The 23,222-nt window shown below is 32.3% G+C and overlaps 1 protein-coding gene across 3 annotated transcripts in view; it reads left to right on the forward strand.

Annotated features, from left to right (window-relative positions):
- Window positions 1-23,222, forward strand: part of LOC118180123 (carboxy-terminal kinesin 2-like) — a 70,685-nt gene that overhangs the window by 12,793 nt on the left and 34,670 nt on the right. For all 3 annotated transcript variants that reach the window (XM_085811942.1, XM_085811941.1, XM_085811943.1), the window contains exons 4-6: window positions 8,769-9,084; window positions 13,828-14,029; window positions 21,666-21,833. In XM_085811942.1, coding sequence (XP_085668068.1) covers window positions 8,769-9,084; window positions 13,828-14,029; window positions 21,666-21,833 — 686 coding nt within the window. The remainder of the gene's footprint in view (window positions 1-8,768; window positions 9,085-13,827; window positions 14,030-21,665; window positions 21,834-23,222) is intronic.

The raw sequence follows: 23,222 nt of genomic DNA on the forward strand, positions 1-23,222 counted from the left end.
TAATTATTCATAATTTGTAGCTTTACCTATTTATTTATTTTTATTTCCTTCTCTGATGATGTTCTGTAGAACTCCAGCAGTTATAATTTTAGAAATGAAGTCTTGGCTTTAATATTAGACCAAATATAGAGCTTGTCACTTAGAAAATAAAGAAGAGATCTTCAATAAAATGAGGAAAAGAAAATATCTGTAAAACTTCATAAAGATACAGTAATATTAAATCAATTGATAAATTTTATACATACATTCTTCTAACAAGAGCTGCCCTTAGATGACTTGATCAATCTGCTGAATTCACAAAGCTAAAATTAGATAAAATTGGATAAAAAGAAGGAAGTGCAGCACGATTTAGCGTGAATATTTGTTACTGCTTAGAATGATTTTATAAATTGCAGTAAAAAACCTATGAATACCATACAAAGGAAATAGGGATTTTTCACTTTGCTTCATTCAAAAAGTTGCAAAAAGAAAAGGTATTATGTCCTCCCCCCCCAAAAAAAATGATTCAAACAGTAAGTACTTTTAAACAACAGAAATTCCCTTTTTTCTAATTCTAGTTTCTGAAACTTTTATGAAATATATTTGATAATAGCCTTGTGAATTATTTGAGTTTAATATTCTCTGTCTTATTCTCTAATGAGTGAAAATATACTTGCATGCAAATTTATACCATGTATAATGCAAAGTCCGAAATCTGGACGTCCATTATCCGGAATGATCTAAAATACGAACCTCAAAACCACCACCAACGTTTTCTCGCAGGTTTTACGCATGCGCATTTGATTTCCCCCTTGCATAATAAAACATCTGGAGAGTCCCGATTCTTAATTTCACTTCGACACTAAATAAAATACCTTGTTATTGAAGAAACAATAATTTTAGCATAAATTTGTATGATCAGTAATTTGGCTCCATTGCTGCATATCTGCTTGCCATACATCTCAAAATGAAACATTCCTCATAGATACATCGTTGATTTAATACCAACCTGGTGAATCATTATTTATTATACATTCCTTTCATCACGGCAAGTTTATCAATGCATGACAACTGAACAGAAGTACCGATTTCATGCCACCATGTAATCACTATCATATTTATATGATAGGTCAGACACACTATCCAGAAAATTCATACTATGGTTCACAAATAAATGTTCAAAACCTTCTTTTCCTAAATCCTTGTAAGATTTCCAGCCATCCGAAAAAATAGTTGTACAAGGCTCAGTCCACTCTTTAATACACTGCATCAGTGTTTCCTTACTTCTATCATGCACAGCCACTAAAAATAATCTCCCAGACCCTCTTGCAACCACTTCTCTCATTGCAACATACACCATTTCAAAACATGCACGACACGAACCAACGAACAATTAAAGCAATTCACCAAAGGAGTATTCAACGTAAAAAGGGTTGCCAAAAACCAGTGCTGAATACATATCACTACATTTTCATTTAAATGACCACAACTGCCCGAAATAGCTGAAATTATGATGTTGTTTTTTCCCTCCCCCTAAGGTATGCAGTAGCAGCTGCAGTTTCTTCAAATGCATATTAATTTATTTCACACAGCTTGTCCTAAAAGTTTTTTTTTGGGGGGGGGATTCTAATCTTTTTTTGTTAGGAAGTAGAAAGGATGTCATTTTAAATCTTCACAGCTCTTTGTGCATTAATGGATGGGGAGGGGAGGAAACTGCTGTGATACTCAAGACATTTCGTGTACTTCGGTATTTCAAGCAATACAGGTTAGCAAAGGCTTCAGTTTTAAAACAATTAAATAATTGTTCATTCATCCTTGCTATATAGCAGTTTTATTTTGTTATTTTAGACCTTGGGTAACCTTATTTTACAGTATCCTCCAACGTTATTTTCATCTGAATTCCTAAATCTAGGCTTTTCGATTCATTCATTTTCTCAGTTAATTGTTCATATGAAATGCAAATTATTTCATTTTTTTCCTCTCACTGAATATCATTTGTTAAGTTCATTTAAATTTTGGTTAGTAATTTAGTAGTTAACTGCTTGCAATGCATCATTTTTTTTTTTTTTTTTTCAGAATTTCGAGCACACTGTCAACTTTTTTAAATTAGAGCTCATCTGTTGATTAATTCAGATCCTAATGATCTCAAGTAATCAGTACCATGAAGAAAATATAACTAATAATCCCTTAAAATCAGGCTGGGTCGCAAATATTACTAAACAGAGAGTATTACCAATGCAAAATATAACAAACTCTGAAAACCTAACTGATTTGTATATAAAAAAAATATCACATTTTAATCTGTAATAAAATGCTATACTCATCTATTGGCAAGCTCAGAATACTGAATCATATGCTTCAATTCAATACCTGAAGAGTGGCTTCATTCAAGTATGCTGTGTGCGTTTGCACACAGCATACCTGAATGACTTTTGGGGTTCATTCAAGTAGAGAAACAAGAAAGATGGAGGAATTTTATGGGTGTGCAGCTTCTTTACCAATAAATATAGATAAATTTGTTATTGATATTTATTATTATCTTGAAAAGAGTTTTAAGAAGGATCAAAAACAGCTGCATAACATTGAAATAAGAAAAATTCTGTAGCATGTATACACTTCTGATTCTCTATAGTCATTTTGGTACTTACGTATTAATGCCACCGCAGCTGCAGATTTGGCGGTTTTTAAGTGTTGCCAATTTACACCTAAAATTTTTGCGACGAATCATAAATTAAAACGCTTTATTTAAAATCGAAGTAGTCAATCAGATTTCAGCCGAAAATGGGCCGATATAGAGTTTAACATAGTCTTTGGCCTCATGCTGTCGCCATATGAACTCTGCCAAATAAGATTCTAAATGATGTCCCTCTGTCCCCGTATGTCTCTTGCTCCTCCATTTAGCACTGCCCCACATTCTCTCAACTATTTGTGTATGAACTCCTGTATCAGGATCAACAGAATTGTATTCATGATTAACTTTGGCACGTAGGCATCCATCTTTTTTCTATTCTATTTGTTTGGTAACCTTTCTCACTGTCAGAATAAATTGTGCTACCATCTGCAACGTTTTCAATAATTTTATTAAGAAAGGTAGATCCAGTTCTATTAAGAACAGTAACAACAAATGAACCTTAATGTATCTCTACATATACCACCAAACACCCACCGTTCGGGTAATATTCGACCACAATTATTTTTACGCTTAGTAAACAAACTTTCATCAATTTCCACAATGCAATCTGGTCCGCCTACCTTCTTGTTTGGTTTATTCTCCATATTCAAGACACATAATTAACGCATGTAATTGTTCCAAACTATAACAGTTTTATGCGATAAATCAAGTTGCTTTTCACAAAATTTAATCGACGTCAACTCCTCCCACCAGTAGTATAGGAATCTCAAAGCTGAGCAAAATGAAATTCTGCTTCCTTCAAACAAGTCATCCTTTCCAAGTCTCACTTGTTGATCACACTGTCTTAAATTATATTTCCAAAATGTACGTTTACCAAAATAAAGTTTTGTATCATGCCAATTGGTACTCTTCTTCTTCTTCTTCTTCTTTTTTTGTTTTTTTTTTTCTTAAGGAATCCAAAAAATAACTGCGTGCGAACAACAAGATTGCTCTTTATTGGCGCATCAGCACAACTTCTGCTGCGCTGGCATAAATACGTAAGTGCAGTGAAGTTAATACGTAAGTACTGTCATTTTAAACTTTTGTTAGAAAAACAGGCCTACATGACAAATGCTATGAACAAAATTATGATGCTTCTTTAAGGAAGCAAAATTTATGTGCTGTGACTTATCTCCCTTGTCAAACAGTAACATCAGAATAAGCCCACAGATTTCATGGTGGCAAAGATAGCAAGAGGGCACCTGTCATTGGCAAGAGCCTAGAGCACCATACAGGTGACTGTACGACTTCATTCAGTTCTGCTCCCAGTTTTGAAGGAGAGCACCGGGGAGCAGGCCCAAGGATCTTCCACCCCTCATCCCTACCACCAACCTCTCGAGAGGACTTTTAGCTCGCTGAATATTTAGAGTGTTCTCATGCTGCACAGACAGTATACATTTAAAAACATCCATGCCTTCTCTGGGATTTGAACCCTAGGCCCTTCACTAGGGCAGTCAGCGTCACTAATCACTATCCCGGTTGGGCGGCTGCAGTATTTTTTAACAGGCTAACTGCATATTTTTGTGAGGAAGACCTATTATTCAGTACATTAGTTTAATTCTTTGGTGCTGTCTGTGCATTTACCTAATTTTTTTCATGCCAGTGTCATGCATAATTTTAATATCTGCTACACACTTAATTACATGTTTTCCCATTGATCGCACAACATGCATATTTTTGTTCAGTGTTAGATGCTTCCTTTCTTATTGAGTTTTAATGGTTTATAGTGTAAATAAACATTATGTATGCAACATTTACTGTGCTTCAGTATTGGAATCACGAGAAAGGAATATTCGTTTTGAAATAGAGCTAGATTTTGGTTAACTTCTGCTTTAAAAAAAAGTGAAGTATTTATAAATATATTTTCTTGATGTTTTTCAATTTGTATGGCAAAATTTATCTACTCAATTATTTCAAATGATAAAAATATTTTTTAATACAATATATGTTTATGCCAATTACATAAAGTCAACAACTGCTCTTTAAGATATTCAGAGATTCCCTTCGATTGTGAAGGACAAAAAAAAAAGGTCACATTGTTCCTACCTTTTTACTTTGTGCATGAGCGGGGGAAAAAGTCACATCATTTTCCTTTCAAATAATTTTAACAAAGTGCCTAAACCGCATTTGATGTAATTACAGGGTTCGTACGTTCATTAAGAGTCCTTAGGTTTTTTGGAATTGATTTTCGGTCCTTAATTTTGGCCAAAATCAGCAGAATGTCCTTAATTTTAATCTTCTGAAATTTCTGTCTGTTTTTACAACTGCCATTTTGAATGTGAATTAGCATTTTGGAGGAATATTTTTGGTGATTCACTGACATATGGTTATCTTTTGAATAGGTTCATGGGTTGTAATTTGTTCCATTTCTAATATAAATGGTGAGATACTCAAGTTTCTAAGTTAGAAGTGAAACATAAGCATTTTGAAATTCATTTTTTCTAATGAAGAGCTCTTAAACAGCATTTCACTTTTGGTGATGTGAGTTCTTTTATTTAACGGTTCTAAATTTGGCAACTTGTTAACATTTTGGCGATCCTAAGATCAGTTTGTGTAAAAAAAATTTTTATTTCTGAGATCTGTTCCCCCCCCCATTGTAACGTTCATAAATTTCATTAAAATAATAGTAATTTTTTTAAATTAGATTTAAAAAATAACATTTAAATAAAACATTTTTATTTTTTGCTGTCATATTATAAAGTTCCATTTTGAATCTGAAAAATAAACAAGGTATAATGCTGCTTGGACATAAAATCTATCTGCTATTTACTAAACCTCTAGACTGAGCAAGTATATGACAAAAATGAAACCACACACACACACACATACAAACAAAACAAAACAAAACAAAACAAAAAAAAAAAAAAAAAAAAAAAAAAATCAACAAAAAATTTAACTGTTGGTAAAACATAAATAAAATGTCACTTATCTTCAAATATGACCAAAAAAGAGATATTGCTAAATATATACCAAACTCATTTAACATTAAGGAGCTACAATTTTGAGAGTTAATTTTTTAAAAACTACTTGTGCGATTTTTACAAAACTTTGCAGTCTGGCATAATTTGAGTTGTAGAGTCAAAATATGGGGAAAAAAAGGTATGTTATTTTAGAAAAAGTCTGATTTTGTGTCAAAATGCGTATACACTGAAGTGACAAAAGTCATGGGATAGCAATATGCAAATATACAGATGGCAGTAGTATCGCGTAGAAAATGTATAAATGCGAAGTGCTTTGGCAGGGCTTTCATTTGTGTTCAAGTTATTCATGTGAAGAGGCTTTGACGTGATTATGGCCGCACGACGAGAATTAACAGACTTTGAACGCTGAATGGTAGTTGGAGCTAGACGCATGGGTCATTCCATTTTGGATATCGTTAGGGAATTCAACATTCCAAGATCCATAGTGTCAAGAGTGTGCCGAGAGTATCTAATTTCAGGCATAACATCCCACCATGGACAGCGCAGTGGCCGACCACCTGCACTTAACGACTGAGACCAGCGACGTCTGCGTAGAGTTGTCAATGTTCACAGACAAGCTACACTGTGTCAAATAACCGCAGAAATCAATGTGGGGCGTGTCCGATAGGACAGTGCGGCGAAATTTGTCTTCCTTGGGCTATGCCAGCAGAAGACCGACTCGAGTGCCTTTACTGACAGCACGACATCGCCTGCAGCGACTCTCATGGGCTCGTGAGCATATCGGTTGGTCCCTAAACGAATGGAAAACCGTGGCTTGGTCAGATGAGTCACGATTTCAGTTGGTAAGAGCTGATGGTAGGGTTCGAATGTGCCGCAGACCCCACGAAGCCATGGACCCAAGTTGTCAACAAAGCACTGTTTAAGCTGGTGGTGGTTCCATAATGGTCTGGGCTGTTTTTACATGGCATGGACTCAGTCCTCTGGTGCAACTGAACGATCATTGACTAAAAATGAATGGATACCTTCAGCTACTTGGAGATCACGTACAGCCATTCATGGACTTCACATACTCAAACAACAATTTTTATGGATGACAATGCGCCATGTCACCGGCCACAATTGTTCGCGATTGGTTAGAAGAACATTCTGGACAATTCCAGTGAATGATCTGGCAATCTAGATCGCCCGACATGAATCCCATCCAACATTTATGGGACATCATCGAGAGGTCAGTTCGTGCCCAAAACCCTGCACCGTCAATACTTTCACAATTATGGACGTCTATAGAGGCAGCATGGCTCAATATTCCTGCAGGGGACTTCCAACGACTTGTTGAGTCCCTGCCATGTTGATTTGCTGCACTTCGCCGGGCAAAAGGAGGACCGACAAAATATTAGGAGGTATCCCATGACTTTTGTCACTTCAGTGTATTATAACAATGCTATATATAAATCTAATACATACTCTAAGTTGCGCTTTCGAGACATGAAAAACGCAAGTTGAATTTCGTCAATCGGTCCAGTAGAATGGAAGATATAGAACTGCCCCCCTTTTTTGGTTACAGTTTGTGATTATGATTAAAATATACTGAGATTGTGAAATATTAAATTCTTAGCCTGACATTTCTTTCAAATAGTAGTTTAACGTGTTTAATTAATCATCAAATATCTTAAACTAAAAATTAATGAATTATGAAAATTTTCTGGGGAAAATTTACCAAGTAATACAAAACTTGAGAATAAATATTTACAACCTAGTCTTTTTCTCTTATTCATTAAATTATTCTTTGACGTACAAATGAAAATACAGCAGACACTGTTTAATGTGAGGATGATTAATGTTGTCATTTTGATATTATTACTGATCTGCCAAAGTCCCACCCATTTATATATAATAATATGGAAAATACATTTCTTATTATAATCAACAATTCAGTTAATATGATCCACTCTTATAGAATATTTAAAAAAAAAAAACTTAGGTGACCGAATAAAAGATAAATTCACCAAATAAGATCAAAATAGATTGTAAAAATTGCCAAGTGGCAGAGAAATATCAAGTGAGGGGTTAAGTCGCCAAATAGTTTGATTTCAATTTTAGTCAACCATTTTAGATTGGCAAAAAAAGCAACATTAGTTTGATGTAGATTTGAATACCTTAGTTTATTTTAGAATTATACAAAAGAGCAACTTTAGTTTGAATGACTATTGATTTTGATGGGGGGATCAACCACAAGTCTTTCTTCTTTGGAACCCCCCCCCAAAAAAAAAAAGTCTTCAGAACTTTTTTTGAAAAAAAATTTCCTCAAACATCTATGGTGAACTAAGACTTTCATGATTAAAATGCTGTGATTCACAGCATGCTGATTAAAATGCTGTGTTCATGATTTTCCTGATTAGAAATTATTTTTCGATGAATATGAATTCATAACATATGTTTTCCAAATCTTTAAATAAGTTATTTATCATATTTTAAATTAATTTTAAATATTTTAAATTAATTAGTTCAATTTATAGATTTTCTAGTGGTTTGTTCATTTTTAATGGAAATGAAAATAATGTAAACTCTGACTTCAAATAACTAATTTTTGCAATGCCATAACTCAAATGTCTTTGTGGGCTACTTAAAATTGCCTTGGAAGCTACTAGTTTGGGACCACTGTTTTAGAGAACTTTTATTAAACGCTAGCAACACTGTGATATTAAGGCATTTGCATGCCATTAGTCAAGTTAAAAAGAATGGATAAATGGATATTCCATAAACTTGCTAGTAATATAAGAGTAGACAAATTGGATTGATTAAAAGCATGCTCTTCACATTTGATGAATTCCTCACAACAACAATTTCAATTTTCATTGCATTCAATTTTTTAAAAGAAATATATTTCTTCTTCCTGAAATAAAATATTTTGGTACTTTCTTATTAGCTGCAGTTACCTCCCAAAATGTTGCTAACTGTTGGCAACTAATTTAAGATGTGAAAGACAAAAGCCATTTTTGAAAATGTCAGTGCACTGAGAATTGCATAAAATAGTAGCCAATTAACAATGTTTCGGAATTAGAATAATAAAATCTGTTCTAGCTAAGATATTATATGTATTATTAAATGTTTATATTACTTATCTTTCACATAATGCTTAGAATACATTCAGTAATATATTTCTCATTTATTTTAATTTATGCTTTTACATTTTCCAGCTGTTCTTCAGCCATTACCAGATAATGAGTTAATCAGAGGGAGCATGCCTGCTGTTCTTCCAACAGCTAAAATAAAGGGTGGTTTAAAATCAAAAAGACCAGCTTGGGATTTGAAAGGCAGAATTCAAGACATGGAAGAGCATTTTAATAAAACATTAGAGCAGAATTCAACTCTTAAACAGGAACTTCAAGCTTACAATCAAAGAATTGCTGCCTTGGAAGCCACAAATTCTCTTCTATATAAAGATGTTGAAATAAAGTCTTCTCAGTCTGAAGAAGCTTCATCGCAGATCAATAGACTGGAAAACACTTTGAAGTGAGAAAATGAAAAGACCTTTTTTGGTGTATTGTTATAATATGTGTAATGGAAAGAATAATAAGGACGTTAGGCTAAAGGTTTTCAACAGACTATATAATTTGTAAGATTCTCCCCTCCTCTGTAAATAATAATAAGGCCACTCAGGTTAGTGTGATTGTTAGTGGATGCTGGCTGTATTCAGATACTAGAAAAAGATACTTTCATGATTATTTACATGCACTATTTTATGATCAGATTAGTTTTAAAAACCTATAGCTTTTCTGTATTTACGACCACAATATGGGCTTAATAAATAGCTCATCTCCTAAGGATTCTCTTGATTAAGCAGTTAAGTTCATGACTGAAACTGAATTTCTTAACTGATTCTTTTCTTGTCATGTATGCTATAAATATAATATCAGGGCTGCAGTTTATTATAAAAACTTTTTTGATTTTGCCATCTTTCCCATGTCAAATTTTGTCATTGGTGGTGATGGAGGACTTATTGTAGCTTTTCTGTATTTATGACCGCAAGATACTAGATGGCTTAATAAGTATCTCATCTTATTAATTTAAAAGTCAAATAACAAAAATCAGCGGTATATTTTCAAATTTTCACAGAACTAGTTTCGATGGTTTTACCGATCATCATCCTCTGCAAAAGCATAAATGAACGAGATAAGATATAGTGATCAGTTTGGAGGAGCTTCAAACTGTCTCTTGATGAAGAACTAAATAATTGAAAGCACACAAAAAAGAAATTGACAGGGTTTTTTCACCCAACATTATTAATCAAGCAGTTAAAAAATTCTCATCTCAGCATACTAAAAGGAACACTCTTATTTTAGGAGATTATAAGAATTCTGTTGTCATTCCTTCACTTACCTATAAAGTTGCACTTATTTTACAGAAATTTAACTTATGGGTTGTTTATTCTCCCATCGATAAAATACAAAGTTCCATACTCAAGGACCGCATTACGGATATGAATTCCTGGAGTATTTAAAGGATTCCTTGCCAGTGTGGTTTAATTTGTATTGGTCAAACTAAGAGAGCCTTAAAATTTCACATTAAGGAACACTAGGCAAATGTTAGAAAAAAAGGAAACACAGAAGTCCTCTGTTGCTCAGTATTATTGGTCCGAAAATCACACTTTCAATTTTCTTGCTGCCAAAATTATTCAAAAACATCTTCCATTGGTGAATTAGATTTTCTAGAGGCATTTCAAATTCAAAAAAATCTTTCTGTTCTAGTTAACGACTCTAATTCCAATCCATCTTTGCCTTCAGCCTTTAAAGAAACTATGCTTTAGTTCTTGTTTCTCAATAAATGGCACCAGTAGCTTAACTCCTGTTCAGTCTTTCTTATCTTATCTAATCATTATATCTTATCTTGTTCATTAGTGCTTTTTCAGCTGAGGGTGATGGTTTACTAAAACCATTAAAATCATTAAACATTGTTACTGTGAAAATTTGAATATATAATGCTGGTTTTTGTTGTTTGACTTCTAAATTAATACTTGTTTGGCATGTTATTGTATCTTAAATATTTCATCCGTTAAGAATTCTCTTGATTAAGCAATTAAGTTCATGACTGAAAGTGAATTTCTTAACTCTTCTTTTCCTTGACATTCAAATAGTATGCTGTAAATTTGATAGCAAGCTTGCAGCTTATTATAAACACTTTTCTGATTTTGCCATCTTTGTCATGCCAAATTTTGTCATTGGAGTTGGTGAGAGGGACCTTCTATTATATTTTTTTTTCTTCCCCCATTTTTATGACTTGAGAAGTGAGGTTTGTTTGAAGGCTGTGAGGTTTGTTCCTCACAGCCATTATTTTCTTAAGAACTGAGTTATATGAAGGCTATTCATATATTAATGGAACTTTTCTCCTTTTCTTATTCAAAAAGTTTTAAAAAAAATATTTTCACTAATGTTAAGAACATTCTTCTATTTAAGAAAAAAATCACAGTATTCTTGTTGTTCCATTTCATATACAGTCAAAAGTTGTTAATCCGGACTCGTCGGAACTTCGGTGATTCCAGATTATCGATTTTTCCGGATTATAGATCATCAGTTTAAATCTGTTAAGATGGCATACAGAAATTATAAAATTAAAAATATGAAACCGTAATTTATGAAATAAAGAACTATTATGATCTAAAGGGTATCAAAATTTACAAAAAAAAACAAAAGCTTAATGTTTATTTGTTTACTTTACTTTCTTCACTATCAGAAGCGAATTATAATGACAAGGAATTTGATTTAAATCATATCAAAGATGGAGTACATCCAGATGAAATACTACATTTAGTAAGGCATTATAAGCCAAATAAAATAAAAACATCTGCCTTGAAGATAAGGATAGTGTTGACAGATCAACTTCCAATTCATTGCGTGCCGCGGCGTCCCCCCCGCCACAGAGCAGCGTGAAATTGATAAACAGATTTCGGAATGGTTAGATAAACAAAGGATATGCCTTTATCCATTTTTTGCAGCAATTCCACTTTTTGTTTAATGGACTTTGAAACATACTTTCGCTTTGTAGATCCTTTATATATTAGAAAATATATATCAGAAATTCTATTTGACATAATCGAAAGTTCAAGCTTACTTTTATAAAATTGGTCTAACAGTCTGCAAAAAATAATAAGCCGGATCCAATTCGAAGATTAAGGAACAACGCAATCTGCAACATTAACTGAATTAGATAATTTTAGCTTAGCTTATACCATCTGTTATACATTAAACGCGCATGCGTAAACATATTTTGGGCATGCGCACATGCATGTTCGCAGCCATAAAGGTCCATCACAGCCAATGCGACGCATGCGCAGAAAGTTTGTAGCTTTGAGATCCGGATTATGGGTGTCCGAATTGACGACTTTTGACTGTATTTTACAAAATTATTTGGTCGCCTCACAAGTTCAATCTCCAAGTTGTTTCTTGTACTGTTGAAACTCATTGCTCAAACTCAAAAAATCCTATTTCAGGTTTTAATTTTTGTGGAATTTATAGTATTCTGTAGCAGTGTGGTTTATTAATATGTATCGATCAACTTAAGTAAACATTAAAATTTTGTATTAAAGAATACACAGTTTATTTCTATAAAAAGATTGTAAATAAATCTTCCATAATTAATTATTGTTTATTCCTAAACAATTATTTAATTTCAATAAAATTGCCCAAATATTTCTTCACTCGAAGATACTGATTTCTGTAAAGCCTTGATCAATCACCAAAACATTCAACTTTAATGATTTTAATTCTGATCGGTGTTCTCCCAAAACTTATTATTTTGCCTCTCTCTTGAAACTCGTGCAGCTGTTGCGAATGAGTATCACAAACTGAATTATCTACTTGTGTCTGTGGTATTGCCTGGCTGAATGATTTGTACTTAATAGTGTGAAATCTCTTATATAGTGAAAAAATGTTCCTGATAGTTTAGTTTTTATTAGGAAAACTAGATGCAGCATTATACTGTGATTTCTTACAATAAAATATCAGCAGACTGTGGTTGCTTGCAATATATTCTACTGAATCAGACCATATAAAACTTTCAGAACAATAATGATAATATTAGTTTACTTAGGTGTGGATATATAATAGGTCATGCATAGTACAAATAATTAATGACTGTAATAACAGACCCTAATGACCTACTGAGATGCATGGCATAAAATTTTGCCTTTGTTGTAGATAAGGTAATATTTTTTTATTTATCTGCAAAAATTTACATTGTTACTTGTAATAATGCATATTATAAGTATGCCTTGCTTGTAGTATAGGGATTTCACAAATCTTCTTATGATTGCCAGGTGTTTCCTGGTAAGTATTTGATTCAGTGCTCTTTTAGACTCATAAATAGTATACAAAGTTTCTTTCATATTTCTTCTATCAATTTTTCTCGAGCAGTGACGCTAGAACTTGATCATTTAATACAGGCTTCAGAAATGCATAACCTTTCCTACTTTTAACGTCTTCAGAATCCTTCACTGAGTCTGGCTGTTTCCCTAAAAACTAATCTAGTTCTTTGACAGCAAAAACTACTTAAGCATGCCTAATCTAAGTATTAAAATTCATTCCATCGAAGGGCACTACAGCATACCAACTTTTATTACTAACCATTGCCCATTGCTTAATAAAATAATTTCCAACCAGTACAGCCATTTACTTGCATAGCTTACTTCTTGGAAATATGATGTATTGTTAAGGGCTAAATAAGTCAGATTTCTACTAGACCAAAAAAGATTTATTTAGGTACATAAGAAAAATATACAAGAGCAAGAAACTAGATGACAGCAAAGGTTTGATGCAATAAAATGCAGTCAACAATAATTACAGCTACTAAGATTATCATGCCGCTGGATTAATTGCCCTAAGTGTATCCTTTATATATATATATATATATGGAGTTCACCAAATCCATTAGTCACAGTCTTGATAAAGTTTGCACACCTAGAAATAAGCTATACATTTTACATTTTGATTTGACAACTGAAAAATAGTAGAGTATGAATTGTGCAATTACACCCACAACACATATTTCTGGTGTTAGCCTCTCTACATAATAACTTCTCTAGAAAAACACAGTATACAATGTTTTATTATTTCTTTAAAGGAAATGCATGTAATATAGGATTGCTTTTATTTTGTGAAATTACATATTTTATGTGAAATTTAATTATAGATTGTTTTGTTTATGTTTTTAATCTAGAATAAGTTTAATTTGTCTGAAATCTATTTATTGAAATATTTCCAGACAAAAAACGGAAGAATATGACAAACTGGCAAAAGAAAGTGAGGCTGAGATTAAAAAGTTGAAAGATTCTAATGAGTCACTTACCCGTGAGTTGGCAACTTTGAATGATATATACCAACAAGAAACCTCCGCTTTAAGAAATAGTATTTCTAGCCTTACATGTTCAAAATCAGGGCTGCAAGCTCAACTTGATGCAACTGAAGTAAGTATTTTTTATTTCCTCGAACAGTTCAGGATTGAAAGCATAACTTGAATGATATGTTTTCTGTGCTGTGTTTTCAAGTGAACAGCACTTCCTTTTTATAATGAGCAAGGCTAGTGCAACTGGGCAGCTGCACCAGGCAGCAGAATTTAAGAGCTTAAGGAATTTCCCTGCGCGGCGTATTGCGTAGTGCCAGCCCTGATAATGAGGCAGTATCTTATAGTTTTTGTTATTGCACAGATATTGAGTGCGATCCCTGAATGTAGTTACCAAAAATTCCTCCATATTTTATTATTTTGTAGTTATTTTTAGTCTTTTTGATTTATCAGGTCTGCACCTCATTTTTTAATACATCTAAAATATTCTATTTTTTCTATAGGTTTCATGAATTTATTTTCAAAAATTTACAAAGTTTCATATAAATATTACAGTAAACAAAAAAGTCATTGCCATACTTTCTTGTATTTTTAGTTTGTTTTGCTGTATATTTTATCAAAACTGTCTGAATTATTAAAAAAAAAAAAAAAAAAAAAAAAGTCAATGGAAAGAATGTTTAAAAAAATAAAAAATTAATGCTACAGAAATATTAAAAATTTAAACTACATAAAAAATTTAAAATTTAAATTGCAGAAAAACTTAAAGTCAACATAAATGTTGAAAAGTCTGCATGAAAACGTAATGTTTAAGAGTGAAAACTGTCAAGAATTAAAAATACACAGGGTTTAGTTTAAATATGATTTGTATTATACATTATTTGTATTGCATTTTATATATAGAGAGAGAGAGCAGAAAGCTTTGAAATTAGATGGGAAAAACTGTGCAGTATATATAGTTTTTGAAAGAATGGGAAGAAGTTACAAGATAGATAATTGCTATCTTCAATATTTTGTACTATGATTCTGTGTTTTTATGATGTTACATTATTTAACATTTCAGAAACTCTTGTAGGAACTGTTGAAGACTGCTTCACTATATCCACTATGTATCATAACTGAAGTGTAGAGCTAAAGGAAGAAATGTGTTACTAAAAAGCACATACGAGTGGGAATACTAATATTGAATAAAAATTATTAGTTTTAATACTGTTTTTTTTTCCCCTTCATTTTGAGCCCATAGTAAAAAATGGATTGTGAAAATATTTTGTGCTGAAAATCACTCCAGCAATATGAAGGTCAAGACAGTATTTGTGCATGTAGTAGCAATACCAGGCCAAAAATATATCACCGGTAGTTGCTATTTTTTTAAACATTGTAGTAGGATACCAGTTAGTTAATACTGGCATTTGGAATTTTCCAAAAAAGGTAGAAAAACACAGTTGTTTCCTTGGCATATTTATTAGTTTTTACAAAAAATGCATAAACTGTAAAAGTGTAAACAATTTTGTTATGTACAAATATAAAATGAAGGAACAAATGTTATAGTAAAATATTAATAATATGAACAAAATAAACCATTGTAGTGCAATAAAGGAATGAATTAGTTGCATTAAGAAGATTAAATGTCATATAAAAATCTTGTCATGTAGTCTATTATGTAATATCTATTAATAAAGAAAAACTAATTTATGGACTGTATATTTGAAATGTGATCATAAAAAAAAGAAAAAAAAAAACATAATGCATCTACTAAACTGCCATTAAGCCAGGAACGTATTGTTGTGCACAAATTACCTGCAGTTGAAAATGCTTTTTCTGCTTTCATGCTGGTTGGTGGTACTGTTAATAACGAGTGTAATCTCTAAATATTTGACTCAAAGTCCATCATCTTCTAATAACTCGGTCTCTTGTCTGATGGTTTTGGATAAATCTACTTTCTGTATTATTGTTTATGGCAATTTTCTTACTTATAGCTAATTGTAATTTCTTTTTGAGAGAGAATTCTTTTCCGATATTAACCATCAATATCATCGTCAACGAATTCCTCTGGATATGTTTGTGTATGCTTTTCACAACTGCTTTTGTGGAAACTTAAGATGAACTTAATTAAATTTGACATTGCTAACCTCGTTCTGCCTTAAATAATGTTCAGCTTCTGGCAAAAAACAGTTTAAAAACCTATCTTTATATATAGTCCCAGCTACCCAAGCTTTCGGATTTCCTTTCCAATATACTGGTAAGGTATTTTTATTTACGCCTTTAAGTACACGAGGATTTAAAGATCTATAAACTAACAAGGGTTTTGTCATAAAGTTCAGTCATACTGCACAAAAATAGAGTTACACAATTTTTAGACACCTTAAATAAGGATGCAGTTTTTTTTTTTTTTTTTTTTCTTCAATATAAAGGTTCTACTGGGCATTTTTGTTCCACCAAAGCCCAGTTCTGTTGGCATCGAAAACTTGAACTGCTGTGTATCCTCGTTCTTCCATAATATTTTGAAACTTTTCAGGAAACGTCCTAGCAACTTCATAATCAGCCGATCTTATGCTATGAATTGCAAAACGCTTTTTGAAATTTTCAAACCAACTTTTACTTACCAGAAGATTTGGGTTGACAGAGGGTTCTCCCTTGTTCTTTGAGGTGCTTTTTGTTTAATGATATTACCATCCAACAAAAAAATTTTTTGACAGCTATCATCAATCCAAATGCGAAGTACCTTTTCCATCTTCTCAATTATTGGCGCCTCCGAGAGCAAACTGCAGGTTTTGCAGATGTCTAAGATTCTGCAGCAACTGCACTTCTTATTTCTTTTTCATTTTTCTTAATAGTTCGGACTGTTTCTTCATTCCAATGAAAACTTTTCCCAATGTGAGATGCCTTTTCTCCTTTTAAAAGAGGGTCCAAGATTTGTATCTGTACTTCTAAAGACATGAATTTAACACACCGGGGCTTGACGCAGACCGCCGACCACCAGCGTGAGACACTTTTGTTTTCAGGCCATGGAGACGAGGATTCGAAGCTTGGAAGCCGAATGTGCAGGTTGTGTGCTTTAAAGCGCTAATTGTGACGTCATGTTGTTCACCTTTTGCGATAGTGAGGTTTCTTCATTGTTATCTGGGGATATTGCTTGGGCAATTTTCTTATCGTATTAGAGCGAAACCGTGTTACAGGATGCCGTGCTGTAGGAGGGCTACTTTTACTTTAATGAATATTTACTATTTGTAGGTAATACCAAAAATACCAGTATTTTAGCTTAGAAAATACAAATTTAGTGAAAATGCAATGTGGCATGAAGTACAGATATCACTATCATTATCTGCGTGTTTTCATGCGTGGTGTTTCATACACCAGTGCATAATGATGTAATTTGTACAGTACAAAGTCTTTAATCAGGACGTCCATAATCTGGAATGATGTATATAATTCGGACCTCAAAGCTACCAACTTTCTGCGCATGCGCATAATACTTTTACGCTTGCGCATATGCGTTTATGCATGTGCGTTTAATGTATGACGGATAGTATAAGCTAAGCTAAAATTATATAATTATCTATTTCAGTTAATGTTGTAGATTGAGCTGTTCCTTAATCTTCTAATTGGATCTGGCTTATTATTTTTTGCAGACTGTTAGAGCAATTTTATAAAAAGTAAGCTTGAACTTTCGGTTATGTCAAAAAGAGTTTCCGATTCTGGAGTTGCCAAAGGATCTGCAAAGCGAAAGCATGTTTTGATGTCCATCAAACAAAAAGTGGAATTGCTGCAAAAAATGGATAAAGGCATATACGTCTCAAAATTATGCGAGGAGTATGACAATGGAAAGTTAAAAGTATATGACATACCGCTTCCGATAGTGAAGAAAGTGACAGAGAAGTTATTGAAATCGAAAAAATTTTGATTAACAAGTCAGTTGGTATTCTCGACACAGCAATTACAGGACTTGAACAGTGGAACTTTGTAACTGAACAAAAAATTATGTCTGTTTATAGAATTAATATAGAATTAAAGAGAAAGTATTAGCACAAAAATGAAACAACTTACATTGAAAGAAATGTTTTAATAAAGTAAACAAATAAATATTAAGCCCCCCCCCTCCTCTCTCTCTCTCTCTCTCTCTTTTTTTTTTTTTTTTTTTTTTTTTTTTTTTGATACCCTTTAGATTATAATTTCTCTTTATTTCATAAATTACAGTTTCATATTTTTAATTTTATAATTTCTGCATGCCATCTTACCAGATTTAAATTGATGATCTATAATTCGGAAAAACCCCTAATCCGGAATCTCCAAAGTCCCGACGAGTCCGGACTTTGTACTGTTTTCATGTTTTCATGTTTATGTTTTCATGTTTCAAAATGTATGAAAGGTTGTTTTATTAAGTTACTGTATATCTTCCTTCCATAATTTTTAATTGTTAATTAAATTATTGGATTTATGTGCGGGCATATTATATATATAATAAAATAAGTTAAAAATCCCAGAATCCAAATTACAGCAAAAAAAGGGTGGCAATAATAAAATTCAAAGCATATTCAAAAACCACACTCAATTTGGTACTAACTAAAAAAAAAAAAAAAAAAAAAAAAAAAAAAAAAAAAAAAAAAAACCAAATAATACCTCTCTCCTGCCCCTGAAAAAAAAACTATAAATTTAGTCCATTGGCTCAGAAACAGTCTTTCTCTTTTGTGCTTCTCGGTATACCAAGCCCTTAAAGATGATATGCTAAGAAATGTAGTTTCTTTTCTGTGGGTTTTTTTTTTTTTTTTCAAATTTTTTTTGTGTGTATGTAAACGTGGTTTAAATCGGTCATGTCAGAAGACCGTCTCTATACACGTTTTCAAAAGGTGGAATTTCTATCCTGTGCCTGAGCTACATTTTAATGTTTCAGTGGTTTCTGTTTAAATCTGAAGTAAATTTTTTAGGAGTGTTCTTTGACAGAAAACTTATATTTGTCTCACATGTGGTACAATTAAGGAAGAAATACTTTAAGACATTGAATCATCTAAAAGTGTTGTTGAACACCTCCTGGGGAACAGATCATGCTCTGTATTTACAGGGCATTTGTTTGCTCGAAATTGGACTGTGGTTCAGTAGTTTATGGCTTTGCATGACCTGTGTTATCAAGACTAGATCCTGTTCACCGCCAAGCTGTCTGGAATGTTTCAGAGCATCAGGACATTTCTCGTCAAGAGTCTGTATATTGACTCTTTTGAACCATAACATCTTTTGTAATGGGAAACCATAAAAGGAGAAAATGGTTACATGAGGCATGCTTAGTGCTCACTTCGGAGTTAGGTGCTGTGTATTACGTCCTTTCAACATACCAAAGCTGTCTCGGAAAGAGTTTGTTTATTCTGACTCATATAGTGAATTAAAAACTCTAGAAGTATTTTCTGATATGTGGAAGTCTGTAATTGTTGAAATCTTAAGATTGTATTTTAATTTAACTATTTGTTGATATCAGACTCTTTATTGCTGAATTTCTGGACATAATAGGTATTAAGAGAAACAAACTGGTAGACATTATAGGAAAATCTGCTCTGGAATTCTCCAGCCAGTCAGCCTTTTCCTCTCAAAGATATCAATATGATTATCGAGCAGAATGACAGCAACTATGGAACATTCAGGTAAGTAACAAGTTACGAAGCATCAAGCACAAGTAAGAATATTAGGAAGTTGTAAAAACTGGAAGAAAGAAGTAATTTTAACTTGCCTTAGAGCTCATCACTCTGAATTACCCATTATCAGTTTTTCAAAGCTGAGACTGAACCTATTCAAACTGAAATACTGTTCTCTCAGTGTACCTATTTTTAAAAGAATGTCCATATTTTAACAGGATTCACTGAAATGTTTAAACCTCTCTGGCTTATCTCATGATTGAATAATTGGGAAAGAGGTCAGTTCCAAGTTATTTGAGTACCTAGAAGAGATTAGGTTTTATTATTTAGTTTGATTTGATTTGGTTTAATATCTTGGTGTTATAATAAACTGCAGTTGAATATAATTCATATTTTGTAGTTTTACACCAGCTCACAAATCACCAGCACTTGTGGCTATGTAAGTTAACAAAAAATAAGAATGTAACACATCACTAGTTAAAAGTAAGATATCTAATGACTGGCTCCTTAGCTTAACTAACGCTAAATCAGCTGCACGTAGCAAAGCCGAGCCAAGGAATATCAGTATAAACTGAAATGTGTCTAAAACCGGGTAGAGAGCTAAATTCAAATATGCAGCATAAACTTGGAACTAAATCCATTACTACTATAATTGAACTCTTGACATGTAGCTTAAATACTGCTTCTGAAACATGTTTAAATTTGAATATTACGTAATACAAAATTTACATTCCGGCAGGAAACTGAAATCAGGAGGGAAAGGAAAGAAAACTAAAAATAATTGGTTAGAATAAAATAAATCTTTACAGTTTAATAATAGTGCATTCTGTTTACAGATCTATTTTATTCTTAGAATGGTATTACAAAAGTGAAGTTCAGGCATAGATAACAAGAACTGAATTTATTAAATTTTTATGTGCTGATAGGACCGTGAGTTTTTTTTCCATAAATCGTCTTTAAAAGGGCTTAACTTCCATGTGCAGAAACATGTACAAACCCAGTAAAAAGTACTCATAAACTACTAGTAACTTTGCAATAGTATTTATTTAAAAGTATTCCAGTAATGCATAGTAATATTAACACATTCCAGTAAAAATGCATAGTAATATTAACACTGCAGTACCTAATTAGGTATCTTCATTTCTACTTCTTGAATGCTCTTATTATTCTTCTCTGATACTTCCTAGACATCAAATCATTGCTGTTGAACCTCCTGTCTGTACTCTCTGTTATAGCTTGCAAATTGTCAGCATGTTCATCATTGTTCAGTCTGTCTTCCCTTGTACAATGATATTCAGAACCACCAAGAGCATTAGATATCCCTGTTTTCTTGAAGCTCCTGCTTCATCAGTCAGAACCTCTGCTTACAAATCTACGATTAAATAATTTAAAAACAAGTACTGTGTGGATTAACTCATTTTTAAATTTAGGAGAGCTCACTTTCTGAACACATTAAGGAAGGGGAGGAAATAAGCAAGTAAATGCAATATTCTTCATTAGAGAGGATTTTGTAAAATGCTAACATTCTTTTATTCTTATCTTTCTACTCTTAAATGTAGATTTTTTTTTCATTTAAATATTCTTCAATCTGGCATTCCTTATTGCAATTTCAAATCTGCTTTTCATCATTCTGAATATATCTAAAACAATTGCATATTGAGTATAAAATTGAGTATATTGAGTATTGCATATTGAGTATAAAAGAATTAATTAATTCTATCAACCCTTAATGTTCAGATTATTTTCTCAAGCACTTTACTGTTACAATAAAGCAATGGGGTTCTAAATGAAAAATTAACAATTTCTGCATTTGCCAATTCTTTTGATTTGTTCGCCTGGGGAAGTTTAAAAATTTTGTTTTCCTGAGATAAAGTCTGCTAACCTATACTGAGGATGGCAGGCACTCAAATATAACAGATTTCTTCCTTTATTTTTTTATTATTAATAACTGAATGTTCATAAAAGTTTTTTATCACTCATGTGAATGCATTATAAGCTAGTTTTGAATATTTTGTTTGATTTTATATGTCTGATTTATTTGGTGATGTGTAATGCTTCATATATTGTTTCTATGTTAGTGTTATAGAAGCATAAACTTTTGATTATTTAATTTTTGTTTTTATGAGCTAGCATGTAATTTTTTAGAATATGCTTGAAGCATTGAGACAAGAAATGAAGCAGTTACAAGCTGAAAAATTAAATAAAGAAAAAGAAATTACAGATCTTTTACAGCAAGTGGTAGGCTTGGAATCTAAATTACGTAATGAAGAGAGTACAAGAAGAAAACTTCACAACATGGTACAAGAACTAAAAGTATGTAGTTATTTTATTATTAATTAATGAAATAGAAAAAAAAAAAAGCCAAACTATTTCTAAAATTTATACCTGACAACCTATTAAATTAAAAAAGCAAGCAAGATAATTTTTTCAGAAATTCTTAAATTCTCCAAATACTCTAAATGTGGTACACATATTTATGTACTACATTTTTTCTAAATGTGGTACATATATAAAGTATATATTTATTAAATAGATACATACATGCAGTTAAAAAGTGTTTAGAATTTTAGTTTTTCTTTTTAACTGAGACGTTATATTTCATAAAGTTACCTATTATTATCTGGCAAAATATGCATGTAGAAATTGTAAGATAAATTATTTGGAAATAGGTAGAAAAAAATATTATGGAGTTATATAAAAGTGTTGGGCAATAAAGCAGTTTTACTAGAAAATTTCACCTTTGTGGAATCCTTGAAATAATGTACTTCAAAAGACAGGGTTCGTAGCCGTCCTTACAAGTGCTTATAAGTCCTTATATTTGAAAATAAAATATAAGGGCCCTTATAGGTGCTTACTTTTTCTTTAAAGCCCTTATTATTATTATTATTATTATTATTATTAGTGCTTATTTTTTGCTTTTAGTGCTTTTTTTAATGAACGCGCATTTTTCCTCCCGTACCAAAGCCGAAACTAAATAAACAACTTTTCTTCCTTATATGGAACGTCAGATGGCGAATCATACTCCCGGAAATAGCTTTCCCCCCCCTTTCTCTGCATGGAGGTCCTTACTTCCTAGCTCCATGTTTCTCTGAATTAACGTAACCTATGGTGCGCGCGAGAGTATAGACAGGTGCACGTCATTCTTTTGGTCAAAGAATTGCGAAAACCGTAGAAAATTCCGGTAATTCGGTATTCTTTTCCGCCCACCCAAATACTACACACGTTTGAATTTCTATCAAGATTTTAATTTGCATTCTCGTTCCGCATGGTCAGTTCATATTCATGTTTATTATGATCATTATGCTTATATTATGAGCATATGTATGAATATTTATAGTAATATAGTTGCAGTAGCTCCTGAAGTGTAGATAAACTTCCAAAAATGGGTGTATTTTTACACAGATTAGCTTTCTAAGGAATAATATTCGGAATGGCTTAAATAAAAGGAAAGTAATCGAATAGTCAGAATATCCCCCCCCCCAATACATTATACAGTACGGAGGTTGGGAGGTTCTCCCTTTTCTCCGCAAAATCTCTAGTATTGAAGCAGCGGACTTCTTTTTTTTTTTTTTTTTTTTTTTTTTTTTTTTTTTTTTTTTTTTTTTGTCAGTCACTGTCCAATCTGGATTGAATACGACTAAAAGTTTTGCGGTCTACCCAACCCAAGCGAAGAATGAAAATTGCGGAAATTTAACGCAATCT

The sequence above is a fragment of the Stegodyphus dumicola genome, chromosome 2 (genome assembly GCF_044657685.1).
Source record: "Stegodyphus dumicola isolate Sdum_Otavi_A_Nest chromosome 2, ASM4465768v1".
NCBI classification, from domain to species: Eukaryota; Metazoa; Arthropoda; class Arachnida; order Araneae; family Eresidae; genus Stegodyphus; species Stegodyphus dumicola.